The 27,974-nt window shown below is 50.3% G+C and overlaps 1 protein-coding gene across 2 annotated transcripts; it reads right to left on the reverse strand.

Moving 5' to 3' along the window:
- Positions 1–2,569: 2,569 nt before the first annotated feature.
- LOC101720553 (complex I assembly factor ACAD9, mitochondrial-like) lies at positions 2,570–22,207 on the reverse strand. Of its 2 annotated transcripts, none has more exons than XM_004870438.3 (18): positions 21,939–22,207; positions 19,374–19,467; positions 17,423–17,524; positions 15,507–15,613; positions 14,521–14,621; positions 13,680–13,755; positions 13,415–13,589; positions 11,298–11,371; positions 8,344–8,419; positions 7,063–7,133; positions 6,688–6,807; positions 6,454–6,582; positions 5,848–5,927; positions 5,190–5,316; positions 4,895–4,972; positions 4,427–4,555; positions 3,761–3,833; positions 2,570–3,019 (listed from the first exon to the last, which is right to left on the reverse strand). In XM_004870438.3, exons 1-18 carry the CDS (start codon positions 22,086–22,088, stop codon positions 2,919–2,921), a joined length of 1,863 nt encoding a protein of 620 aa, XP_004870495.1. In that variant the 5' UTR covers positions 22,089–22,207; the 3' UTR covers positions 2,570–2,918. The 2 variants fall into 2 exon arrangements, with proteins under 2 accessions (XP_004870495.1, XP_021104453.1); XM_021248794.2 differs by lacking the exon at positions 21,939–22,207 and adding an exon at positions 19,606–21,907.
- Positions 22,208–27,974: the final 5,767 nt, after the last annotated feature.

Consider the following 27,974-nt stretch of genomic DNA (forward strand, 5'->3'; position numbering starts at 1 on the left):
TCCCAAGTACGATCCCTGGTACCAAAAATAAATTAATTAAATTAAATTAAATGAATTTTAAGTTGACATTAGAGTACAGTAACTGTGAATATTTAGATTTAGACAAATGTAAAATTACATGTATTCAGCCATTCAATTATCATACAGAATAGTTTCTCTGCCTTGAAAAATACCAAGCACCAGGGTTATAAAAGTCTGTATGTCCCTGGTCCTCAGTACTTTCTTTTCATTGGTGGCAGAATTAGAAATATTTTCTAGATTTGCTCCTTTGCTGAGTCTATGAACATGTGACTATTACACAGGAGCATGGACACAGAGGGAATGTTCTGTGGCTACACAGAGCCATGGGTGAGGACAGGGCTCCCTATTTCAGTCTTCAAAGGACATGACAAAATATTCTTAAATTATGGGGCCTTCCATATCATTTCAACAAACTCCAAAAACTGGATCTTCTGGCACACTCCATTAGCATTATTTCCAAAAGTATCCTTAAAAATAGCACATTAACACAGGCACAGGAGCAAGGCTGCCCAAGAGGAGGTGGCCCCTGGGATGTTGCTCTCAAGGAACTTGAAATACTATTGTCTAGAGGTAAAGATGATACTCAAATAAAAGTTCAAACTTGTTTTTCACTTGCACAGCAGAACTCAGATGCAGAGCCTGCAGGAAAAATAGAAGCCAACTGCTCTAGGGAGGCTTGCTTCAAGACAGGGGCACTAGAATGTCCACCCCAGCCCAAAACACCACACATACAAACGTACAATCTATGCACTGACCTGGCAACACTGCAGATTGTCACGCAGACAAAATGCTATTACCTTCCTTCTCCTGCAGGTTTCTTAAGTGTACAGTTTTGGTAACAGAGCCTACCTTCAGAGGAGCACTATTGTGCAAGGATGGAAATATGATTGGCAGTTTTTTCTCTTTATTTTTGCTTGCATTTCACGGGTATCTTTCACCTAAAGCCCAGCAAAAACTTTCCCCTGCAGTAAGCGGTCTATTTATTCATTTTTTCCTGATCATTAGGATGGATAATGTCTAGGGAGTCTGTGGATGAATAAACCAATATTCTGTATTCCTATTCTGTCCTTCTCACACACATTGCCTCAAAACTCTCCATAATCCATTTTGACTTTTTCTGTTCTCATTTTGTTTTGAAAGTGAAAATCAACTTGTCCCATCCATCTTTAGCTCCCCCTTTTCACGGTTGGAAGCAGGGAGACTCTGCTTTCCATCTAATTCTACCACCCGCTCCCTTCCTCCCATCTGAGCCACCACACAGCTTCAGGGAATGTTCCTCAGGAACACAGTCCACGCCGCTCGGCTGAGTTTCTTAGAAGCTAGAGCACACGATCTCTTTTAGAAATCCCAGGGGCTGTGAATGTGTATTTGATTATGCATTAACTTTCTCAGATTGCAACACAGTGGTCACAGTTATGTATACCCTTCCTTCTTGCACAGAATTCTCACTGTAGTATTCAGTCACTCTTTCAAATAATCTGTCTGTATTTCATGCCAGAATTGCTCCATACCTCCTCTATCTGCAAGAGAGGCTAGGAATCCATGATCAGCCATCTGTGATATTTCGACCCCCTAATATGATTCTTCTCCACTTGGACATGTGTACATTTTCTGTTCTTAGTTATGATCATATCAGTTTTTTTGGATTCAAGCAGATAGCTTGTGCTCTTGTAAAATGGGATGCTACTAAAATAATGATTTCTTGTGTTTTTCAATCAGATACAGTGGTACCTTGGTTCACAAACTTAATTCTTCCTACAATTCTGGTCACAAACCAACTTGGACGAGAACTGAATCAAATTTCCCCATATGGTCAACATTGAACCTAACCATTGAATTTGATTCAGTTCTCATCCAATTCAGTTCACAACCAGAACTGTGGGATAAAGTTTTTGAACCAAAGTACCACTGTACTGGCACCCCAAGTGTTGCCTGTGGTATTTGCCTACACTTCAAAGCAGGGTTAGGAATTGGGGCTTCAGGCTGGGTGTGATAGCACATTCCTGTAATTCTTTCACTCAGGAGGCTGAGGCAGGAAGACTGCTGTAAGTCTGAGGCCAGCCTGTGATACATTGTGGGTTAAAGAAGAGCCTGAACTACATAGCAAGACCATCTCAAAAAAAAAAAAAAATTTTTTTTAAACAGGAATTGATTCTTTCATGCTGTAGAAATTATCTGTACCTGTCCTATTTTATTATGTCCAGATATTTGCTTCTATTTTTTATTCTTGGGCACTCCTCAATTTACATGTTTTTGAGACAAGGTCTTGTTAGGCTACCCAGGCAGGCAGTAAAGTCCTAGGCTTAAGACAGGGCTTTGCCATGTAAATGTACAGGAGACACTGACATTTACCCTTGTACTGAGCTACATCCCCAGCCCTTTCTTACTTTGAGACTGGGTGTTACCAGGTTCCCCGGCTGGGCTTGACCTGCTTCAGCCTCCCAGAGTGCTGGAATCACAGGTGTGTACCACCAGGCCCAGCTACTAAAGGCTGGTTCTGAGGACTAATGTTAGCAGTGTGGCAAGGCCAGAAAAGAAGACACACAAATTGTGCCATTTTACATTTTTCTGTTAATGATGCTGACACACATAGTAAGTTTCCCAAAGTAACTGGACACAGCTTCCAGTTTCTTGAACATGTGATCTGGTGGAGACGGCTGCCCATGCCTCAGACAGGGCCCTATAGCTTCCTCCCCAGAGGTGTCTGGAACTCAGTACAGCTGCCAAGGTCAGGCCCCAGCACTTCTACCCTCTCGGTGTCTGTGAGAAGCCACGAATGACCCGGCAGCTGCAGGAAAATCAGGTGGCAAGAAAGCCCTTTGGTCCTCACGGGGTAACAGTTCACCAGAGGCTGTCAGGGTGAGGTTGGTGCTGCGTGGCCCAGGGCTGGCCCTGCCTCAGGACGTCCTGTCCAGGGGGTGGGCACAGACATAGGTCCGCTTCTCCAGGATTCGCCGAGACACTTTCTTAACCTGCTCATCCAGGTTTCCAGGATCATCTGAGAAGGCAGAGAGAGAGTAGGGCTCTTCCTGTGCCACTGTGAGGACACTAGGGGCACTTTTAACAAAGTCACCCCCACTGCAAGCCCCTGGGGAGTGATTCTGGGTGGCCAGTCGTGACAAAGATTCCTCCTCTCCTCTGAGCTCCAGGTCTCGTGGTGGGGCTGGGGAAAGGCCCTGCTCAGCAAACGATCCACAAGAGGGGAAGCCATCTGGTCACCCCCACAGGAGGTCACAGTCCCATCCACCATACCAGTGCCTGGACCACCCCTGGGACCACAGGAATCACAGGCGAGCCCCACAGTAACCCTCTGCACTCTGACTGGCAGCAGGGCCTGCCTAGCAGGGGACACTGGTCAGAGCCCATTGGGCCATAAGGGTCACACGATGTGGCCACGCAGCTGTGGGGGAGCCTGAGCATTCTGGACAAACTGAGAAGGGACGAAAAGGTCCCACATTCTCCAGAGAAGGCTTATGTCCTCTGCAAAATATCTGAGCTCATTCTGGCTGGCATGGGGGGCTACAGAGGCAGGTAAAGTGCTGTCCCTTCCTCGGTGACCTCCACTGGGCAGGTGTGAGGCTGTGGCCAGCCACTGGGCAGACACCTGCAGGGCCGCCAAGGGCAGCATGGAGGCCTCCTGACCCAGACCTGCACTCCAGTAGACAAGGCCTAGAAACAGCTCCCCCTGCACAGAAGCCCAGATTCGGCCCCCTTCCCTCCAGCCAGCCACTCTGCTTACACTTATCCAGCTGTGCCAGGCTGAAGAGATTCTGGAAATAAGCTTCTGCGCAGAACGTGCTGGCCAGCAGAACCTGCCGAAACCGGGGCGGGAACAGACAGCCGCTGAGTGCCTGAAGCTAATCTCTGACCTCCAAGGGCCCAGTGTCACCAAGCTGTAGTCAGGCCAGGGTCAGAAGTCACACAGCCTTGGTGCTAAGTGCAGCCTGGACCCATGCTGCCCTGTCCCCAAGAGCAAGCTACTTGGGGTCTCTGAGTCTGTTTACCCCTCCCTGATGTGGACATCACAATCCCAGTGTCCACACACAAGGGTGGGACAGTGCATGTGAAGAGCTGGCACCTGGAAGGTGCCCACAGGATGAGATCCTTTCCAGGGGGAGCATGGTCCCTCCATAGCCACAGCACAGGAAGCCACACAGTCCCCTGGGCAGCACCCTGAGCACCCTGAGCCTCCTCTGTCTCAGCGACCACTGGGCACTACAGCTCCCAATTCACCCACCCCCTCCTCCAGGCCTCCCACTCCCAGCCACCAGCCTCATTAACATGCAATGGGACACAGACTGGCTCAGAGGCCACAGCATGGCTCTGTTCCCGCTTGGACCCAGACTTGAACAGGTCACCCAGCCTCTCCAAGCCTGTTTCCTGGGTGTGGCTGCGCAGTGCTCACCTCGTGGTCGTGGTCCTGGAGTCCAATTCGGATGGAGCGGCTGGCCCGTGACAGCACAGCCGTCATGCTGTACAGGTTGATGAGGACGTTGGCCACCCGCTTCATCAACAGCTGCTCCTCCACGATGGTCTGGGGACATGGCAAGGCGTGAACACCTGCTCCTGCCCCAAGGCCCCTCCCAGGCCACAGCTCTGAAGTCTCAGCCTTCTTGTGTCCCTCCAGCTGTGGAAAGCGGTTCCTGGCTGTCCTGGGTTCCCCTTCTCTTTGGACTGTCTGTCTTTGGGTAGGGGTCAAAGGCAGGACCAGGGCCCAGCAATGTGGCTGACATCAGAGAGAGATGCTTAGTGTGTTCAACATCACAGGTCAGTCCCTGGTGTGGGGCCAGGTGACCAAGGTCTTGCTCTTAAGCCCATCTCAAGGCTGCACACATGAGAGTCAGCTGTGCCTCGGCCTGGCAGACCTGCTTACCTTTCCGAAGCGCAGCAGCAGCGTCTCCACAGTCCGGCCAAAGTTATACACATTCTCCTCCAACTTGGCGACACTGTCCTGCTTAGCCAGGAGACAGGACTAAGCTTGGCATCCCATCCCCCCAGGAACCTTTCTGTCCCACCCAACACTGCACCCTGGGGCTCGGGGCCTGGGGCCCAGATTGGGAGGGACATCAGGGTACCCCTCAATCTCCCCTGTTGGGGCCCAGACCCTGGATCATATCCCGGGACAGGGAGTTCTTGTGGGAGGGGGTGACTTTGCTGAGCCTACTCACACCAAGACTAGGGTGCACAACTCCAGGGTCGTCCATCAGCCCCAGGTCCACGGTTCGGCCCAGGGTGTCCCACATCCTCTGGGTTATAGTCTCCAGGGCTATAGCCAGTCTGCCCTCTTTAAGATTCCTGCAGAAATCCCCCCGTCCTGTGAGTCTAGGGCCCCCGAGCTCTGTGCTCCACCCTTGGCTGGGCACACTGGGCTCTAGATGATTCTCCCGACCCGTTAGAGAACAGTCAGCTTCCAAACAAGGTGCCGAAAAAATGCTACCAGCAGCCTATGCTCGGGCTCTGGCAGGGAGTTGATGGTTCTGCCCTGGTACAGAGGGGAAGAAAGGAGGATGGGCAGGAAAATGGCTGGTCTCAGGGTAGCCTCAGGGTTGAGCACCCATATGCAGACCACACAGTGTAAGAGACAGGGGCTAGCAGGGGAGGGGGAGATGGAGCTCCAGTAGAGATGGGAGCCATGTGACAGGGCAAAGAGGGACAAGCTTGAGTCTGACTTCCCACGACCTGCAGGGCCCACACCATGCAGCCCGGCTTCCAGAGAGCCTGGCAAGACCACATCCGTCTATCCCACCACTCTGTCCCATCCCAGGGCAGGCAGCCCTTTCCTCTCAGCTCGGAGCATGGAGCCTGAAGAGCAGGAATGGAACCTACTTGATCCTCGGGGTCAGGACACACCCAGCGTGCTGCAGGCCCGTGAGAGCGATGAACATCCGGAGGATCTCATTGGTTCCCTGTGGCCAGCAGTGCAGAGATCAAAGGCTACCCCTCTGTGCAGCCCCAGCAGTGCCAGATGACAGCATAGGCCACAGCCTGCTCATGATTGGAGGCCACACTTCAGAAGCACACGGGACAGGGCTGTGACCAGGGGTCAGGGAATGCACACAGGTAGGGTGGTGGCCTGGCCTCCCACTGGGACCCGCCACCACTCAGTGGCTAGCTTTGCATGGGGCACTCCTTTCTCTAAGCCCAACTCCTCCTGAAAATGGACAGGCTTCACAAAGACCCCAGCAGGACGCCAGGAAGTGGGAGGCGCACAGGAAAGGGTCCTCTGGAGAGTAGCCTGACCCAGCTGCCTGGCATCTCCAGAAGGCAAGATCTCCCTGTGCGGAGCAGGGTATGACGGTTAAGGGGGCCCATGAAGGAGGCAGCCCACATGGGGACTACGCTCCACAGCACTCCCAGACCAACAAGCCAAGGAGGGAAGGTGGGGCATCAGCTCAGGGCACGGGGGCCTGTGGATGGCTGCAGGTCACTCACCTCCAGGAAGAGCAGCGCACGGGCATCACGCAGCATGCGCTCATGGGGGTGGTCCCTCATGTAGCCCAAGCCCCCCAGGATCTGCAGTGCCTCGCTCACACACTGCCAGGCACCCTCAGAGCTGAACACCTACCAAGACCAGGTGAAGTCAGCACAAGGAGTGTGCCACCCAGTCCCTTCCCTGATCTGCTTGCATTCCCCCTCTGGCAGCAGCTCTGGTAGGACCAGGATTACCTTCACCATGGCTGTCTCAATAGAGCAGTCAGGACACTCCGGGTGGTCCAGCATCCCTGCAGTGAGGTAGGACATGCTTTCCATTGCGTATGCCTTCTGAGCCATCAGCGAAAACTTCTCCTGGAACATTGAGAGAAAACACAAGCAAGAAGCAATGCCCCTGTGCTGAGACATAAGTCTGCCATCCAGGAGAGAAGCAACTGAGCCAAAAGCCTCATTGGCCCAGGAAAATCAAACTCAGCCTTCATGAAAGGAGTTCCTATCCACCTGGGCCTCGTTGAGTCTTCTTCCCAATCCACTGTATGGAAGGCCGGGACAGAGACAGTCACCAAGCACATGCTTCCCAACCACACAGGGAAAACACAGCCTCGGTACCTGAATTAACCCGAATTCACTGAGCTTCCTGTTGAACTGCTTCCTCTCACAGGCGTACTCAGCAGTCAGTTCTGAAAAAGAGCAGCGTTGTTACAAAGAACTGCAAACTTCCTGCCTATCCAAAAGTGATTTCCTAACTCCATCACCACCACCCTTCAAACACCCCAACCATTGTGTGCTGACACTGGATGCCTCAAAAGCTAGAGCCGCCAACTTCAGCATCCATGGGTACAGCAGGACAGGTGCTCACTGGGGGCCTGCAGGCAGTGGCACGAAGGACAGTGCACACAGATCTGAACCTCACCCTGTTCCTATCAGTATGGGCCCAGGCTAAGAGCTCCACCTCCCTGACAACAGTGCCCACCTCACAGGGTCACTGCAAAGATGCCATCAAACAGAGGACACAAGGTACCTCACATGAAGCCAGGCGCACAGTGCTCCCATCACAAGTGCTCAGGGCCACAGCAGGAGGGGCAGCCCTGCTGCAACTTAGGCTTGGGGCTCAGGGCATATGGCTATGCATGGGGCTGAGTTCTCTGCACCGTGTGACACAATAGCCTCCCTCCCAGGCACCAACACCCCCAGCCCCACTGAAGTCCATCTCCAAATGCTTCTACACTTGTGACCCAGTTCCATGACCCTAAGATGGGTCCAACATCTGCCTGTTTCTAGTCGTGGGATCGCCTCAGAGATTCTGCCACCTGTTGGGGACAGGCCACCCTGCATACGCAGGAAGCTTGTGCACTGAGTAACAAGCAAACAGGAGCCCTGAGCTGGGGCTGGAAGTGGACACGAAATGAGGCCCTGGTGCATGGTGCCCTCTCTGGGACTCAGTTTCCTCATCAACCAAACAGAGGGAAGAGAGTTGGCTAGAACCTTCAAGTGCCCAACTTTCCCCAAACTGTGTAAGGCATAAAGTGCTGGGGGGGAGGGGGACGCTCTTCCCAGGATCTCCCTCCCCAAGGTCACCATGCCAAAAAGGTTACGGGGCATTTAAGGTCACAGATGGGAGAATTCCAGCTATCAGTACCCTGATGGACAGGAACAAAAGGAAGGTCTGGGACCATAAGGGCCTATACTCCAGTCCAACACCACTCCTCACCACGGTGCAGTCACCTGGAGACAGGGTCTTGGGAGGAGCAGAGCACCACCCTTCCTGCCTCTGCCAGCACCCAGCCTCCTCCTCCCTTCTTTGTGCCCACCCAAGGGAAAGGCAGAGCCACCTGGCCACAGAGGGGACGCCAGAGGGGGACAGCACTGCAGTGGGCCCGACTTACCTACCAATCAGTTTCCTGAGCATCCCAGCCACGACGCTGCCCAGACTGAACCGCCCACTGTTGAGGACGTCCATGGCCACCTGCAGGGATGGCAGGAAAACCCAGGGATACTGATGGAGGCAGAGGGGATGCAACCCACTACACTTGTATATTTTCCCAAAAAGGTTTCTTAAAAACTAAGGAAGAGTTTAGAGAACCCTGCCAGGAGAAAGCACAACCCCACACAAGCAGGTGGTACAGTCCCGCTGTGGCTCCAGCCACCACACAGGCCTCTGACACCATCCCAAAGGCACTAGCTATCCCCAAGGAAGGGCGTGGAAACTCGGACTGACCAGTACGCACTACCAGGGGAGCAAGCCATGTAGAGGTTCCTGGCAGGGCCAGGCTCCGTGGGGATGAAACTCCCCAAGGCCCCACCACCAGCATCTGCTCAACACCTGAGTCAGATCTCTGTGACTGCCTGACAGCTTTGTCAGCAACTCTGTTCTTCCCCCACCTTTCTTCTGACCTAATGCACATGCCCAAGGACGTACACTGAACAAAGGTGTCTGGGGTCCTGGAGGCTGCCCTGCCCCACCACAGAGGGCGCCAGTGCAAAACACCAGTGACTTGAAGGTGGCCAGCGTCCAAGAGTCCTAGCCCTGGGGGACTCTTGGTGTGAAGAGGGGGACCGGGAAGCCAAGGCTCCCCAGAGGACACCCAGAGCCGGGCCTCAGGCAGGCATCGAGGAAGTTTCCCACACCAAGGGCACTTCTGAGTGCTGGGCCTGACACCTTCAAGCCCTAGAGGCAGGGCTGGGCCAGGGCAGGAAGGTGGCCAGAACACTTGACTTCAACTGCACTTCTGCTTTTCCCAGAAGGCCTGGCTGGATGTGATGTGGATTAATAAAACACACCACAGAATTGGAATCTGTGCTTACTGTCCAACAACCAGAAGGGGGAATCTTTCAGACAGACCAGGGGAAACCAGCAGGTCCTCAGGGGTTGGCTATGATGTCACACCACAGTGTGAGATGCAATTCCACCCCAGAACCAGGACCCGAGGCCGCCCTCCCCGGCCCACATACTCCCCACTCCTTAGCACACGATGGCACTGGCTCTTCCATGTGCCAGGGAACTGTATTCTTCCGCCTAGATCTCCACTCCCTCTTTCAAAAGCCAACTCAGCCCCTTCAGAGGTACGGTTAACCTCACTCAAAAGAAAAAAAAAGCAAGAAAAACAGGTGGCTCTGGGCCTCACTCCTTGGCAGAGCCCTATCTGAAGGACCCTGGACGTGCACTCAGTCTTTCTCTGACCTTGGCAGCCTTCACCAGCCTTTTAAACACTGCAGTCATTAACACTTATTCACTATACAGGTCGGCGGGCTCACTGAGCTTCCACACATGGGTACACCGTGATTATATCCAGCCACTCTTCCACCTGCTCTACTTCCCGTTCCCCAGCTGCCTTCTCAGGCCCTAGCGATACCTCTTTTGCGTTCAGGGTTGCTGGGTATTTTTGTTTTTGTTTTTTTTAGCTTCTACATACTTTCTGTCTAGCTGATTAAACTCAACATGATGCCCACCAGTTCCAATCACTTTCCTGCAAAGGATAGCTCTCTTTTTTATGACTAAATAATATTCCATTGGGTATACAGACACTATTGGTTTACTCATCTGATGGACACTGAGAAGGATTCCATTTCTTGGCTATTCCTAATAGTGCTGCAAGAAACACAGGTATGCAGGCAGCTCTTCTGTATGCTGGCTTCTTCTCCTTTGGATACACAGACACCCAGGAGCAGGATGGCTGGACCACATGGTATTCTATTCTTAGCCTTTTGAGGACCCTCCAAACTGTCCCATGGTGCACTGGCCTTCTCAACACCTGCATGGGTCCTCAGTTCCTCTACCACAAGAGGCATTCCATAATGCTCACAGCCACATTCTAGATCCCAACTTCCCCAAAGTAAAATTCAGTAGCCCCTTCCTGTTACCTGTGTTTCTGCTGATCAGATTTTCTGAGCATTCCAGAGGGAAAATCCTCACTTTCACCTCACTTCAGCCTACCCAATTCTCACCTGGTCTGTTATTGGTTTATGATTTCAAGATTCAATCAAGTGTACCATTCGTTTTAGTATTTAGCCTAACTGGCAGCAATCTCACTGGGAACAACAAATAACTTCAGAAATAAATTTTCCTTTGCATATTAAAATGGTCATTTTTTACCAATCACAGTAACAACATTTTAAAAAATAGTGCTGGGGCTTGGGATATAACTCCATGGTAGAGCACTTCCCTAGCATGTACAAGGCACTGGGTTCAATTCTAGCACCTTTTTGTGTGTGTGTGGCAGTACTAGTGATTGAACCCAGGGCCTTTGCACTGAGATATCTCAGCTCTTTCTTGAATTTTTTTTTTCTTTTGAGACAGGATCTCACCGTGTGGCCCAGGCCTCAAACTCCTGGCAATCCTTCTGCCTCAGCCTCCCAAGTGCTAGAATTACAGGCATGCACTACTTAGCCCAACTTACTTTTCTATTTTGAGACAGGATCATGCTAAATTGCCCAGGTTGGCTTGAACTTGTGATCCTCTTGCCTCAGCCTTCCAGAGTGCCAGGGTTACAAGCAGACACTACCAAGTCTGGCTATCCTAGTACTGTAAAAATGGGCTTTCTGGCCCGGGGATTTAGCTCAGTGGTTTCGCCGCCTGCTGCAAGTGCAAGGACCCGAGTTTGACCCCAGGTACCAAAAAAAAAAAGGTGGGTGGGCTTTCTTCCCCACTGCTAAAAATAGCACAAACCTGTCCACTGTTCCTGCAGACACTTGGCAACATGGCTCAAGGATATAAAAATGGTGACGCCTCTTACCCAGCTTTTTCACAGGTGGTGTGTAAACTTCAGAATGAATTAGACAAGTGGGGCCAGGTACCCACTTGGAAGAGTGAACAGCATTCACTTGGGGTTCGGCAGGCAACTCACCTTAAAGCCACCTCCGACTTCTCCAAGGACATTTACAACAGGCACCCTCGTGTTTTCAAAATGGACTTCACAAACTGAAACAGAGAAAAGTTAACACCTTACCTAACAATGCAAACCACTCTGCACTTGAACAGGCACACCATTCATTCATTCATTCATTCACTCAACATCAGGATGGACAGTACAGAGAGGCACAAATGTCTTTGGGGAGCTCATACTTGGGTCAAGGAGGCTGATTAAACTACTCGATGTCAACAGTGTGGTCTGTGCTATGGGTGAATACACAGAGGACAATGATAGAGCTGGGAGGTAGAGGGCTGGATAATTGCTGCACTAAGAACTGGGCCAACCTGCTAAGGGAACGTCTAGAAGTTTAAAGGACGAAAAGAGTGGCGCAGTCAAGTTCATGCACAAGCACTTCTGAAGGCCGCAGGGGGATAGGATTCTTGGTCCCAGCTCCTAACTCTAACAAAACCCGGCCCCAAGCTATCTGCAGGGGCAGTGGCCATGATCCCACCACCACCACCAGCACCCCATCAGGAGGGCAGCCCTCCTTCTCCCTGGCCCCGATCCAGGTTGGGTCAAGGAAGCAGATGACACAACAGGAGCACAGGCCTTGGAGTGCAGATACCCCAATGATAATGCAAATCCACGGCTACCTGAGCTGACCCACAGCCTGCCCAGCATTCAAAGAATGTGAGAAAGAAAGTGCCCTTGCTGAGCTGGCTCTGGTGTCTGCCAGGCAGACAGTAACCCTGAAGTTAGATGTGCACCAAGGGCAAGGCCAATCACAGTGGGGGATGAGACACAGTGGGCATGGGGGGAGGGGGTGCAGCAGCATCTGCAGTATTCCCTGAAACAAGGGGTGTTCTCATTCTCATGTTCCATTACATAAACATGGCCCCTGCTGGCCATCTTCACCAGAGAAAAGAGGTTCAGGACAGGGAAGGTTGGGGCTCAAGGGGATCCAGACCAGCCATGGCAGGCTGGTTCTGCTAATCATTCAACCACGTACAGCAGCCATGCCAGAGAGTATGAAGTCACTGCGGTCTCTGGCAGTGGGACCAGGGTCAAAGGCAGAGTGCAAGTGATACCCTGCCTCATCCTCTGGCCTCACCTTGTGCCATCTGACCTTCTCACTTAGGACCCTGCACGGACCCAGGGCACCACCTGCCAGACGTCCAAGAGGACCCAGCCCCCGTCTCCTGATGCCATGCCAGGCTCCTCCTGAGCAGAGGGTCTCAGTACCTCTCCTCCCTCAGCTACCACACTGAGGAGACCCCAGGGGGCAGCACTGGTGAGTGGTCAGTCTCAGGGAAGCAGCTAGCGCTGAGGCGCTATCACAGGCACATCAGGTACTGCACATGGACCTCCCCTTCCTAAAGCTGAGCAAACTACACTGAAGAGGACCACACAAGCTTGTTTACAGCCACACAAGACAGAGCTCAGGGCCTCTGTCCCTTCCCCCTCCAGCCCAAGTGGGGTGTATGCTAAAACCTCACCCCGAAGGCAAAGTTCCTAAATATACAGGGCATCCAAAGGTGCCCAGGGCATATGTAGTGCCCTCTGGGATGGAGACCTGAGATCAGAAGTAGGAGACCCAAGGGGCACAGCACTGTGAAGACCCCAGGGCACCACCAGGACTGAGGACAATGAACAGGACACCTGCATCCTGTGAACCCAGTGCTCCCAGAGTCTCAGTAGAAGACGGGGAGCATGATGAACACAGAGCTTCCAGACAGCAAAGATGGAAGGCCTATCACAGGACAGTGATTCAAAACACCTGATGTCCTGCCACCATGAGGTCCACTGCCAACCCCCACCCCAAGGCGGATAGCTCTACTGGCCTCAGTCCCCTAGGACTCACCAAAGTTCAACACCCTGAGTGGTGCACAGCCCAGGGCTGCTCAATTCATGAGTTAATTTCCAGGAGCTCCTGGGCATAGCCAGAGAAGTCCAGGGGGCACCCTTGACTGAATTTTGCTAAAATGCTGAATTGAAACCAGAAGATTTTAACATCATTTTACCTTGATATTTTGACAGAGTGAAAGATCAGTCCCTCTCTGTCCCACATGCAAGTGTGCATGTGCACACACACAAACACACACAACACTTACTATTGGAGCCCCGAAGGCCTAACTTATCTCCTAGTTTCCCATTAGTGACTCCACCAAAGTCTCTTTCTACTATGAATGCTGTGATTCTGTCCTTTACAGAGCCGTCAGAATCAACCACCTCGGTCTTTGCAAACATGGTGAAAATCTCAGCCAGTCCCCCGTTGGTGATCCAGACCTGAGCAAAGAGAGCAGACAGGCCCTGGAGATGCTGCTCGGCTCCATCTCCACCCTGCCAGCCTCAGACTGAGGCCCACCACGGCCGTACCTTGGAGCCATTAAGGACATAGTGAGTCTTGTCTTCACTCAGTGTGGCTCTACTCCGGATGGAGGCAGCATCGTTCCTGCAGCAGAGGGAAAGATGCAATAGAAGGAGAACAACGTTGGGAATAAAGAAGGACAGACCTGGAACCTGGAAAGAGAGGTGATTAGATACAGGCACTGGCAAGCTTTTAAATACAGTCAGACAGAGAAGGTCACCCAGCTTTCCCAGGTACAGGACATCTGTCCTCCTTGACTCTGGGGCCACATTCCAGTGAAATCTCAAGACACAAACAGGGGGCAGACTGGATCTGGCCACCTCTGCGTCAATACACAGGCGGTAAAGACGGAGGTGGTAACAATTTAGGTCTAGACTACTGTAGAACCTGGGCTCCTTGTGGGCTTATCTGAGCTGCTGTGAGGAGACATTCAGGTGTCCCACGAGGTGACCACGACAAGTCCCCATCTGAGTAGTCAGAGTGACAGACTTGCCATCCACAGTCAAGTTCTCCCCCAACCCTGCTCCATCCAGCTTTGTGACCTTGGGCTGATCACACCACCACCCACTCCTGACCTTCGTTCCTCACCTAGAAATGAGACCCAGCCCCTAGCCCATGTGCTCTGTGAGGTGAACCAAAGCCTGATGACATCCCTGAATGCCACAGGGGTGGAAAGCCACAGACACTGGCTGACAGACACCCTTAGGTCATTTGGACATTTGTAAGTCTCCCTGGGCAGACAGCTGGCAAGAAGGGTCTTCACACTGAGAGGAAGATTTCAGACAGGGAAGCCAGACAAGCCTTCTGTCCTGGAGACAGGCTGCAGATGGCATGCCAAGGGAGACAGACCTGGCTGGCTCCGTGAGGCAGAAGGCTGCGACATGCTCCCCAGAGGCCAGCCTGGGCAGGTATTTGGCCTTCTGCGCCTCTGTGCCGAACAAGACGATCCCCTAAACCAAACACACAAAGACTAACATGTCATATATGCTGGGAGGCAGAGAGCAGAGATGTGCTCATGAGACACCATCCTTCAGGGTTGGCCTTTACTTCATTCAAGAGGAGACAGTGGGAGCCCGGGGCCGCCAGCTTCAGGGAGCCAGAGTGCTGCAGGGGCCGGGCCACATACTGCCCGGCAGTGGCCTGCACAGCCAGCAGAGCTCGGGGCTTAGTTCATCACATTCATCCAACATCTTCCCAGCCAGGTCAGGTGGTCTTGGACAACGACTGTTCCTGCTCTCAGCGCCCCACCCCCTGCAATCTATAAGCTGGGGATGCCCCTCACAGGCAGGTGATCTGGAGGATGAGTGTGCAGATGCAGGAATGCTAGAACCATACCCTGCAAGAGAAGGTGCTGCTCCCTGTTAGAGCGGCCCCCATCTTATTGCCAAATGACTGTGGTGACAGCTGGTGTCACTGGGGTGGGGGTGGGGGGCTGCGCACAGGACTCTTTTGGCTCTGAAATCTACATTGAGTAAGGGTAGCCCTGATGAGAGGCCACTAAGCACTGTGTATTCTGTCCCAGTGTGCTGAGCCTGGGGAGAGGGAGGCTTGTGTTCAGACAGCAAGGGAACAGCTCTGATGAACAGCATGAAGAGCTGCCTCAGACCTGGGCCTTTAAAGATAGGTCAAACATGCTGGGGACAGGAAGGGGATTCACTGCCAAGGGACAGCATGAGCCAAAGACCACTGCACATGCGGGTCCAGTGGAGGACAGGGCTGCAAGAGCAGCTGGGCTTGCTCTCCTCCGAGACCCTGAGCCATTCCCATGGCGTGAACAAGGCCCCCGCCTCCTGCCGTCTCCAGACAGCTGCCAACAGAAACCCCAGACAGCTGACCTTGAGGCCAAGCGCCTGGTGTGCTGCCAGGGTCACAGCAATGGATCCATCCAGGCTGACAATCTCCCCCAGCCGAGTGCTCATGGTGTTGGAGAGGCCCAGGCCACCTAGGAGAGACAGGGCAGCGTCAGGCACATCAGCCCAACTCCTCCCAGAAAGCAAACCATGCCCTGCTTTCCTACTAATAAACCAGTACCAGATTACCATTTTAAAAACCACAATAAAAGCAAACAAAAATTGCCCATAATCCTATCACTCACAAAGAGCATTTTTATGTACATCCTCTCAGACTTTATACAAACATATATAAACATTTAAACCACAACAAACCACTTCATAATGGTGCCCTCTGCCAGATACAGAACCCTCTAGCACCCCACTACCTCACTATCTAGCACCCCACTACCCACTACCCCTAGGTACCTAGCACCTAGCAGACTGCAGGGCAACCAAATATATCTAGATATTGCCAAATGTTCCCTGAGGAACAAAAGCCAGGTGTGGTTTGCACATCTGTAATCCCTGCACTCAAGAGGCTGGGGCAGGACTGAGAGTTTGAGGGTAGTCTGGGCTATCATAGCAAGTTCATGGCAGGCCTGGATTACACAGCAAGACTGTCTCAAAACAAAAACAAAACCCACAAACCAAACAAAAACTCTCCTTCAGTGAGTATCACCTCTCTAAGAGCCCCTGCCGGCAGAGGACACCATCCACACACACACACAAAGACTGTGGCAGCATCCATGCAGGTCAGGGTCCAGCTGCTCCTGTCATATCCTGAGTTTTCTCTGCAGAAACTTAAGATGCTTTCCCCTCATGCACATGGGTAGGATCCTAGGGGACACAAGCCCACAGGGACACAGACAAGGAAGAACCAAGAGCATGAGGAGATGTGGCCCCAGGGACAGGTGTACCTAGGCATAGAGGGCTCCAGCACAGTGGCTTCCACCAGGCTTCAGGACTCTCTGGCCTGAAAAGCCTCCCCAAACTTTGCAGGCCTGACTCTGAGGCTCCTCCCGTTGCCTTGCTGTTACTTTTAAGCTGCTGACAGTAGAGCAGAGCCATCCCAACTCCACACCTCCCTTCTCCTCTCACACTCAGCACTTGGCATAGCCACCGATGACACAGCGACAGCACCCCTGTGGGTCAGGAGTCCCCACCCAGGTGCCAGGTGGCTGGGACGGCTTGCAGCTCTTTCCACATGGACACACGGGGTTGTCCACCACCACAGACATGAACACTGCACTGCCCCATAGGGCCAGCAGCCTGGTGGGACAGGTAAGGTCCTCTGCAGAGGCAGGACAAACTCTCACATACGCTTGGGAGTGGGAGAGGATCTAACAGGACAGCGAGGAAGACACGGTAAGGAACACAAACACACTCCACCTGATCCATGCACCACGGAAGGAAGCAGGCACCTGCTCATAAGTCTTTAGTTTTTCCCCGGCCCAGTTCTGGGCTGTGTGTCAGAGGGGACTTACTCTACAGACTTGCCCCAGCCCCAGCTCCTTAAACACATAGAAAGGAAGCCCTACTTTAGCCCCAGGAGACAGACCAGATAGGGTGACAGAAGTGCAAGAAAAGCTCCCTGCTGCTATGTTGCTGACCAAGACCCACATCAGCATACAGCTGGAAAGCACCCCAAACAGTCTGTCTTCTGAGAAGGACCAATAGCAACCAGAAGTGCAAGCTGCCTGCCGTGTGTCCACACCTCCAGACCCTCAGCTGGCCATGGCAGAAGCAGCCCCCGAGAGGGCTGGGAGGGCAGTGAAGGCTACAGAGCCCAGAGCCACACTTCTCTACAGGCTATAGGCATCTTGCATCCGGAAGCTGCCTTTCCTGAACAGCAGCCTCTTAGGGACAAGAGCAGGGTGCCTTCTGGAAAGGGGACAGCCAGGCCCACTTCCATGGCTTACCATATGCTTCTGGGACCTGCATCCCAAAAAGCCCCAGGCTCTTCAGCTTCTCCAAAGTGTCATCTGGGATTTTCCCCTCCCGGTCAATTTTTCCAGAGTCCACTGACAAGAAAAGAAAAAATATCTTAATCAGGCAAAACAGAAGTAAGCTGTGCTAAAACAAATACTGTAGAAATACGCACAATCATTTTTGTATAGCATACTGGTCCCAGACATTTCTCAAAACTGGAAATTATCTGCATGTGTTTGATTTTACATAACTAGCCCAGCAAGGATTGTATTTTTTTAGTCTCAGTGGGGTTGTTTGCTTACCTGGGTGCTTTCACTGTGAAAAATGCCAACAAATAACACATTGATGAGAGGTAGATTACTGTAGCCACACTCACTTCTTACAAAATTACCAATATGTTCTACAAAATGAGAGACAAAGTACACAACTCCCAGGACTGAATGGAATGTCAGGCCATGCAGCTAAGATGGGCACACAGACCAAATGCCAATTACTAAGTGGATAAACACTAGGGATAACCATACAAAGAAATACTCTTCAGCCCTAAAGAAGAAGGAAAACTGGTGTAGGCTACATGAAAGAAACCCAAAATTGTTCCAAAAAAAGCTAAACAAGAACACATAATGTATGAATTTAAGTAAAATTCCAGAAAACATAACGGAATCTAAGAAAAAGCAAATCAGTGGTTACCTGGGGACAAGGAGGGAATGAAGGTGAAAGAAGAAACTTCTAGGGATAATATGTATGTTCATCATCTTGGGTGTGTTAATGGTCCCTGAGGGTACAACTTAAACATGTACAATTTTTTATAAATTATTCATAAATCAATAAAGCTTAGGGGAGCTGACAAATCAGATAGTATAGGAACAAGGGGCTAAGGAAATAAAGACAGGTTAAAAATACAAAGAGATGTTAATGCATGCCTATAATGCCAGCATTCCAGGAGGCTGAGACAGGGAGGATCACAAGTTCAAGCCCCGCCCAGGCAATTTAGCAACTTGGTGAGATCCTATCTCAGAGTAAAAAAATTTAAAAGGGCTAGGGATGCAGCTTAGTGCAAAAGCCCTGGGTTTGGTCCCCAGTAGAAAAAACAAACAAAAAAACCATACATACATGTGCATTTGCATAGACACACATATATATTTTAACATTTAACAGGTTTACATCATTTTTAGTCTAAAGTAATAAACAATATTTTTTGATTTCTGTTTTAATTCCTGATGGGACAAATACTAGTAGATAACACCCACTAAACAAATGCTGTCTGGAATCCTCAGTGTTGAGGAAGGGCTGCTGCTAATCTTGTACGAGGGCCTTCATGCAAGGGACCTCAGCCCCTATTAAGGTATGGTCCACTGCCCTGAGGCTCATGGCTGGTTCATAAAATGCTCAGGACATGTGGTGGCTCACACCTGCAACCTCAGCACTTGGGAGGCTAAGGTAGGAGGATCACCTGGGCTATACAGTGAGTTTAAGGCCAGCCTGAACTATATAGCGAGACCCTGCTTCAAAAATCAAAAAAAAACAAACAAACTGCTCAGGACAGATCCACACTCAGCCTTTGGGCACATCTAAAGCATCTTACACACCACACTCACCAACCCATGAGCCACAGGCTGGGATTATGCATGCGGTAGCTTCTGTCATCTATTATTCTAGTTACTCAACTTTTGTTGTATTTTATACAAGTGCTGGTCTGCAGCAGTTTGGAAATGTCTCAAGTGGTCCTTCACCACAGACACACACAGACGATTCAACTAGAAGACTTTTCATTAAGGAGCAACTTCAAGGATCCCTGAGGCAAAATACTTTGAGTGACAACTATTTTGGCCTCATCAAGGACACTCAGGAGGGCTTCCTCTGTGCCATGCTTCTTATACAAATGCCAACACAACCACTTTTACCATAGAAATGGGTGATGATACAGGAAACCACACATACCCTCTTCAGCGAAGAATCTTTCCACAAGTCCCACAAACTGATTGATTTCATTAAGCTCATCTTGGCTCACCTCTGGAAATGGGAAAACTCCTTTCTAAAAATGATAAACATACGGTTAAAATTAAATTTTAAGCCACTTACAACATTAGTCAAAGGGAAGGAAAAAGATGTTCTTGATTCCACACCTGGCCAGCAGAGCACAACAAAAAGCAGAAAGATGCACAAAACAAACCTCTCAAGGGGCTTCAGATACAAAAATTGGTTGTAAGATGCCCATGTCCATCTTCCTCTCAGCACAGACAGGTCGATCCTGATTTTCATCAGCTTCCTTATCAATAGCAAGTGATGAAGACTGTTCCACAGAAAAGGACCCTGGGACTCACATTTAGGTGCCCTGGATTTAGTCGTGTCCTGCTTACTAATTGTGAGGCTATTGACAAACCGCATTACCTCTCTGAGCCTCTATTTTCTCACCTATATGTACACTTGACTCAAGGTCATCATGAGAATCATGGAAGTGGGTGGCCTAGTCCAGAGTAGTCACTGTGAAGGTACCTAAGTGGTTGGATTCTGAATAGAACCTGAACATAGAGAATAAAGCATTCACGGTAGGATTAGACATGAACTATGAGAGTAACAGAAATCAAAGGTCCCTCCAGGAGGTTGAGCTAAATCAGTAGAACTCCAGCGTGACCGTTATCCATGACAAAGGCTGAGGAGACAAGCAGGACTGGGTAGGGATCAGGGCAATTTTCCAGATATGATACTTAAAGATGTCTATCAGACATCTAAGCGGAGCTCCTGAAGAGAAAAGGAGAAATAAAAAGAATCTAGAGTTGAAGGGAAAAATCTCCACAGGAGAAATAAATTTGAGTCAGCAGGATACAAATGTTATTTAAAGCCAGGACACTGAACTAGGTCACCAAGGGGATGATGTCAATGAAAAGCGAAGTCTACAGACTAGCCTTGGAAAACTCCCACTCCAATGAGACTAGTGGGAAACACTGGCCAATTTCTAGAGGTCAAGGAGCCCAGAAGGAACCAAGAAAGGAGACTGAGGATAGTGATTTTTCAGGAGTTAGGTGACTAAAGAAGGTAGATTGCTGGTCTGCATCAGATGCCACTGAAGGGTCAAGCAGGATATATTTATATTTGACCACATGGAGGTCACTACTGACTTTCATTACTGGTCCCTACAAAGCCTGAATGGTACAAGTTCAAGATCCAACAGAAGGAACAACTGATATAAATGAGAAAGGAGAGAATTACCCTTGAGTAGATGAGAAGGCTGAGGTCTAATGACCAGGTAAGCCTTCGCTAGGAGTAGACAGTTCATGTGTCATAATAGAAGAATGGAGACAGCAAAGGACAGGTAACTGAGGAGGGGTGGGGGTTGAAAGTGGCAGTTCTCATCTGGCTGCACAATGTTCTCAGTGAATGAAGAAATGAAACAGTGGCCAGTGAGGAAAGGGAAGGTGAGGCCAGAGGCTCAAAGACTGGAAGAAGTACAAGAGATTTGAGTTCTTTCTTTACCACACTGCTTGCAGGCCTGAGGCCCCTGAACAAGGCACCTACAAGCCGAGGTTTCCCGCACCTTAAAGTCTTACTTCCATATTTTCTAGCATGACAAATCACTCTCAGTCTTAAGTCTCAGCTTCTGCATCATAGTTCTGCTTAAGGGTCTGACCTGACAACATGAGAGGACTGTTCTAAAGTGAAAGCAGGAAGTGACTGCTTCCACCAACCAGGATCAAACCCCATTCTGCCCAGGCTCAAAGCCTGGTACCTCCAAGGGGGAACCAAGTCCTGTGCTTACTCCTATTTTGCAATAAAGCACTGAGGCAGAAAAGTGAAGGGACTAACACAAGGTTACAAAGCTAGTAAATGTTGAAGCCAGCGCTGTCTCTGGCTGCACAATACCTAATTTCCACACACTATGTATCTCACTAGGGTAACATTACTAGCTCCATTTTAAGGCTGAAAGAACCGAAGTTCAAAGTCACAGAGCTAAGGTAAAATCCAAGTCCCCGGACTCTAAGAAGATGAGTGCTTTACAGCCACGTTGTTGCTACTAGATGGATTCTGGGATCTCTAAAAGGGATGTCGTTTGAAAGAGCCCTTGGAGCCAAATTTTCGAGGTCCTCCCAACAGCAGGATGAAGCTAGGGCTCGGCTTAGTCAAAAAAGCCGCAGGTCCCTGGAAAGTGCGGGAAGAGTGGAATGGACTGCGCTGCGTTCTGAGTGCAGGCCTGGCGCATTCCCGGACCTGAGGAAGGGCGGTGCAATGACTCGCCCCCCTCGTCTCGGCTTTTTCACGTATCCCCCGAGCAGGAAGAGCCGCGGCACGGTCCACACCGCATTCCCCGCGCTCGGCCCGGAAAGGTCCGCACCTTCCCACCGCAGGTGCCAGGGGGACTCGGGGGCCTACAGAGTGTTAGGACGCCCTGCCGCTCGCATGCAGGTTTGTCGGGCAGGTTTGGGGACTCTGACAAAGCTGGATCCCACTCTCGCTGCTACGGACGAAAGGCGGGCGCCAGAGAGCAAGGGCGGCCCGGGCTCGCCTCACCTTCTCTATTTTTCCCAGGAAAAGCTCCTTGGCGAACGATCGCCGCGGCGGACCGGTGCGCAGCAAACGCCAGCTCGCCCTAGGGGCCACCAGAGCCTGGCAGGTTCGCACCGCCGCAACCCTACGCATGAGGAGCCTGCAGCCGCTCATGCCGCCCGTGCTCGCTCCAAAAGCCAGGTCACCTACGCCGGCGCGCCGGGGTGAGAATCTGGCCCGCGCCACCTGACGACGCCAATGACCAGCGCGGCCGCCGTGAGACCCTGACCCGCGCCGCTTGATGACGCCACTGGCCCTCGAGGCCGCCGCTGAGCTTGTGTGGCCACGCCCCCCAGAAAGCCGGGCGGGTCCTGCTGCCACCTGGGGTGGTGCTTGTCGAAACCGGCAGTTGTAGACTTAAATTCTAACCCTAGGTGGCCTCCCAGGTACCCGGGAACCTGAGGGACGGCGCGGCTGCCTCAATCTCCCTCCCTCCTTCCTGTTGTAGGATAAGGCTGTGGAAAAAGGGAAGAAAAGCAAGGGGAAATTCACGGCATCACTGAATATGGAGGGATCCCCATGTTTAAAGTTGGTGGTGGGCTTGTGGGAATCATTTTATTTTGTTTCGTAGCTTGCATGTATGAATATGTATATAAGGAACAGAAACGGGATGTTCTGCCAGAGCGAGGTCTGCATGGAATTCTTGAGCCCCCACTATGCCTGAGAAACACCCAGGTTAAAAGCCAGAGGAGGCCAGTCGTGGTGGTGCACACCTGTAATCCTGGCATTCGGGGAAGCTGACAGGAGGATCGCTTGTTCGAACCCAGCTGGCAACATAGCAACTAGCGAGACCCAGTCTGAAATTTTTAAAATAAATAAAGGGCTAGGAATGTAGCAGTGCAAAAGCCCTAGGTTCCATCCCTAATACCGATGAGGATAGGGGGCAGGACAAGGCAGGAAGAAAAGCTAGGGAGAGATGGAGAAGGAGTGGGATTATTGGGTGGGGCATGTCAGGGCGGGCCCTAGAAACCCATTACCCGGGAGAGGACAACCTCACATCCCCTGGACGAAGTAGATGGGCATCTTCTAAGGACCTCAGCCGGCCTCCTCCAGGAAGCAGGCTGCCCTTCTTCCTGGCCCTCTCACTGTGTCTGTTACCTGACTGGCATTAGCTACACCGTGGAAAAATGCTTTATGCTCCTTCCCTGGACCGCCCTGAATCCAGAGGAAATCCCCTTCATCTGGGCTCACTGAGCCCAGCCTGTGAAAGGCCGATTGCAGACCCCCAGGAAAAAAGAGCTGACAGAGTTTCTTGGTTGCAAAATATTTGCAGGCTTCTTCCCCAGCGTTCGTGTTCTATATCATCTTGTCTTCCCTATTAAAGATTTGACTCCTGGTTTCCTCATCTGTAGTCAATTTTTGCCTCTTTCAGCATTCATCTTGACAGGGTGCTTGGAAACAGTTATCTTTGCAAACAATCCCCATGGACAAAACAGAAAAAAAGTATATTGCAGGGCCGGGGACTTAGCTCAGTGGTTCTGCCCCGTGCCCGGCAAGGGCAAGGTCCCAAGTTTGATCCCTGGTACAAAAAAAAAAAAAAAAGCTGTGTGTCAAATCTGAGCCTAACCCTAACAGCACTGTGTCTCCCTAGATCAACCATATGAAGAAATCCAATGGCTCACATTTTCAAAACAAAAATGAGAAACATTTTAATGCATCAGTTTTTTTGTTTTGTTTTTTGTCTTTTTGGACTGCCTCAGATACAACGTGGAGGGATCTGGGAGCAGTTCTCTATTTGGCTGATGTGCCTGAGACCTACCCCTTCCCCAGTCAAGTACCCTGACACACTAACACTATGTCCAGGTGAGAGTGTGACATTTCTTGCTAAGTCATGTAGGGGTGTCAGCGGTGTAGATGTGACTGGAAAGGATGTGAGGTCATTCTAAACACTGAACATGAGAAATTCTGTTTACAGCCAACTGGTTAACACAGATGCGTATTCTCCCTATCCATCCAGACATCCTGGCCAATGGAATGTGAGTGGAAGTGAGATGTGACTCATATCCAGAATTTAAGAATTGAGGGCCATTCTTGGCTGCTCCTCTTCTGTCCACTGGACACAGAACTCCAGGCCCTGGGGCATGGGGTACAAGGCAGAAGGAGCCATGTCTTAGATAAAGCTTGACCTCCAGTCAAGCACACTAACACTATGGCCAAGTGAGAGTGTGACTCATTTCTTGCTGAGTTACAAAAAAAAAAAATGTGTTATCTGATTTAATCTCCTAAACAGGCCAGCAAATTCCATGGTGGTGTTTGATGTCCATTTTATTTTATTGTATTTGCTGGTACTGGGGATCGAACTCAGGACCTTGCACTTGCTAGGCAGGTGCGGTGCCACTGAGCTAAATCCCCGCCCTTGATGTTCATTTTCCTAGTGAGAAAAGAGGTAGTGAGTGTTACACCCAGTGAGAGAGAACCAACCAGAGACGGATATTAAATCCACACAGGAGTTTATTACTGGCCGGCATCGGACTCGAGCCTCGACTGGGGGGGGGGGGTATTAACATATTTTATGGAACTTTGAGGCCAGCAGTTTCTAGGGCCCCCTATGGGATAGAACTAGTAAAGCAAGCAAAAGGTACAGAAGCAGAATGTCCTGCTGTTAGAACATTTGTAAAACAATAGTTGATTAATTGTTACTTCTAAAGAGACTTTCTAAGGAGCGGAGGTTTTTTAAGCTTCCTCCTTCTGAGTTCATCTAAAGGGCAGGCAAGTGGGTCGTTAAGCAGCAATATGGAGTCTGTCTTGTTAACTAGTGTCCTTCAGTGAGCAGCTGTGCTGTCACCCACGGCCAAGCCTGGACCCCACCTGACCCATGTGCTCTCCTACCCCACTGTGCCACCTTCCTGAAAGTGGAAGACAAGATTTAGGCAAATCAACACTTGGACACTCAAGCCTTCTTTCTCATCTCATCTCCCTTTCTGTTGGACATGAAATATGGTCAAGGGACTAATAAATTAGACTAGGAACCCTGCTTCCACCTGCCACCCTGCCAACTCCTTTGTGAGATAGGGTGATTCTGAAACCTTGTGAGCAGGGTTCCGTGAAGGACCAAGCACCCGGCATGTAGGCCACAGACACTGACTGCACCATCCTTCCATCCCTCCTTAATGCACCACTCTAGATATTGCGCACCAGCCTAGCCCACCACCTGCTGGCCATGTATCTGGACACATATGCTTTCCATCCTGCTCACCCCCTTCAGCAAGTCCCTGCCTATGCCTGAGTGTCATTCAGTGTCCTCACCTATGAAATGCTAAAATCAATAGAAAACATGGGGCATCATGAAGATTAAGTGAACTAACACTGAATTCTCCCACTCCGCCCACCCAGGGTTTCAAAATCTAGCACTACAAATGTACAGAAAAAGATACCTAAAAATAGAGGGCTTTCTGCTTTTACATTTGTTCCTAATAATTACAAGGTTTCAAACCCTCAGGAAAGTTGATATATTTTTGTTTGCTTTGTTTTTTGGTACTGGGGATCGAACTCAGGACCTTGTGCTTGCAAGGCAGGTGCGTTGCCACTGAGCTAAATCCCCAGCCCTGGAGAGCTGATATATTAAAACCATTAACAACAACCTAAATACCTTTGATTTTCATTTACATTTCAAAAGCCAAAATAGCCTAAGTTCCAAATTCCAGAGCATGCTTACACTATGAAACATATATTTTGCCCATGATTACACTATGAAACATATATTTTGTTGAAACCTGTGGGATTTCCAAAGCAATTTGCTATGGTTTGGAACTGGAAGGCCCTCTCATTCCAAAAGCCTCATGTATTGGTGGGTCCCGGGAGCAATTCTACATAATTTCGGGGAAAAATCATTTGATCAGGTGTAGTTCTCCTGCCTACAGGCCAGCTACGACATTTCAAGACATAACTCCATTTTGGCCTCTGGTCACAGCTAAGACCTCAATGGTCCGGTGATGCTGTGATGCTCCAGGACAAGATTACACCAGCTGAAGACATCCTGCGAGGAACAAAATCTTCATCTGCGTAGTTCCTCATTATTCTAAGATTTCCTCTGACCACTGAGTCATCTGTTACATGTGTTTCTGTGCATGTACTGACCTCTCTGCCCTGAGTCATCTGCTACATTTGTTTCTGCCGATGTACTGAATAAAGGTGCCACAAGCTGGGGGCTTTCCTCTTTGCTGCCCAGAGCAGCACTGATCAGGCCCAAAGCTCAGCTTCTTCTCTAAGTCTCATTTTTTCTATCTTTTCTGTGTAATAAACTGATTCGCCTTGTGCTGTCATGGCTCGAAGGAGACTAGGACATACTGCAGAGGTTCTAGTAACGTCCCCTTTCCCTGTTCCCTACAGTGGGGCATTCAGAAGATGCTTGGATCATGGGGGCGCTGTGCTTATCAGTGGATTGATTCACTGATGAGGTCCTTACTGTGTGCTCTTAGCAGGAAGAGCCCTGTCAGCAGCTGTGGGTCACTGGGGCATGACCTGAGAGAGCGTATCTCCTTCCTCAGTTCCTCCTTCTGCTTCCCAGCTGCCTTGCTGCAAGCCGCATTCATCCACCCAGGCCCTTCCACCATGCTGGCCCTGAGCTGGAGTGTGGACTGAAACTTATGAAAGTGTGAGCCAAAATAAACCTCTCCTCCTTTAAATTGTGACTGTTGAGTGTTTTGTCCCCGCAATGAAAAAGTAACCAAGACATAATTTCTCTAGAGGAAGAGCCAAGGAATCACATTAACTCACTAAGTCTTTGTCTATTGGCACAAAAGGCAGGAAAGCTTGACTTGGACTGCAGGATGGCCAGCTGGCAGACCAGCCTGGAAAACTGAATTCAGAGGAATTATACACAAAGAAGATGCAATGGCAGTCCATGCTAAAGGGATTTGCTGTGGGATGATGCTTTTCCTCACCTGGGACAAAGCCTTACCAGGAAAAGTACTTGGGGAGACACAAGACGTCCTCTTGTTTCCGGCAGTAGCAGGCTCCAGAGAGGCAGAGAGATGCAGCCAAATGATCTTCAGGCAGCCCTGGGGCCAGCCAGTTCCCAACACACTCCAGGCTCTAGCAATGGCCTTGGCCCTCAGCACTTTTGTTTCTGGGAAGGTGATGACAAGATTTTTGGCATCCTCCAAACCAGCTGCAAACCAGACAACAAGGTGCAATGTAAGGACTCAATGTAGGGGCTCAAGAGCTAAGCAGGGAGAAAAACAACAGTTAGGCCCCACCAGTCACCCCTTTGCCCAGCTCATTGCACTCCCTCAGCCTGAAGGAGGACGAAGCTTGCTGGACAGAAAGTTCAGTGAACATATGTAGCAGACAGAGGAGATCATCATTCCCCTCATCCATTCCTTCATCTTCGACCCTGCCTGCCATGAAGGAGGCCCTGGAGCAGCGTGTGGGAAAAGCTCCTCTCCCCATGGTCCCTGGCTGCTTTTACAGTGAAAGGGGCCTTTGGGTATCATTTACTAAGAAATAGTCCCTGTGATGGAGGTGGTTTCTTCTCAGTGCCTGGTGGGTGTCAGTTATGTAAGGGCCTCCCTGACGTGAACACAAAATCTAGTCAAGTATACCAGGAGTGATTGAGAAATATGGGTAATGTTTAAATTTTAAGAAGTTTTGTATGATAAAAGTAACATTACCAATAATCTCCCTCAAAATACTTCCCCCTCACTTTGAACACACTTTCTGAAGCAGTTCTGGGGTCCTCTTTGGTGAGTGTCTTTAGTTGCACTGTCGGGGCTGCCTTGATGTTCTGATTCCATTCCAAACATTTGTCATTGTATTTTGACTTTGAAGAAGAGCCAGAAGTCATATGGTGCCAGATCTGGTGAATAAAGTGGATGCAGACACATTGTCACATTTTCATAAGCCCACCTTTTTGTTGGATGGCACTTGGCAGGAGCATGCGTTGTATTTTTGAGCACAGCTTGTAAAGACACTCACAAAAGAGGACTTCCACAACTGCTTCAGAGTGACAAGAAGGATAGGGTATGATCAAAGTGAGAGTGAGTATTTTGAGTGAAGTTA

The sequence above is a fragment of the Heterocephalus glaber genome, unplaced genomic scaffold, assembly GCF_053883595.1.
Source record: "Heterocephalus glaber isolate CG9 unplaced genomic scaffold, H.glaber_assembly_v1.0 deba00001614, whole genome shotgun sequence".
NCBI lineage: Eukaryota > Metazoa > Chordata > Mammalia > Rodentia > Bathyergidae > Heterocephalus > Heterocephalus glaber.

Excerpts from the sequence above, each read along its gene's own strand:
- LOC101720553 (XM_004870438.3), bottom strand. The coding sequence starts at position 22,088 with ATGAGCGGCTGCAGGCTCCTCATGCGTAGGGTTGCGGCGGTGCGAACC. Across the intron at positions 13,756-14,520 it reads TGCCTCACGGAGCCAGCCAG|GAACGATGCTGCCTCCATCC; the intron begins GTCTGTCTCCCT and ends CCTCTGCTGCAG. Across the intron at positions 6,583-6,687 it reads TTGAGACAGCCATGGTGAAG|GTGTTCAGCTCTGAGGGTGC; the intron begins GTAATCCTGGTC and ends TGGTCTTGGTAG.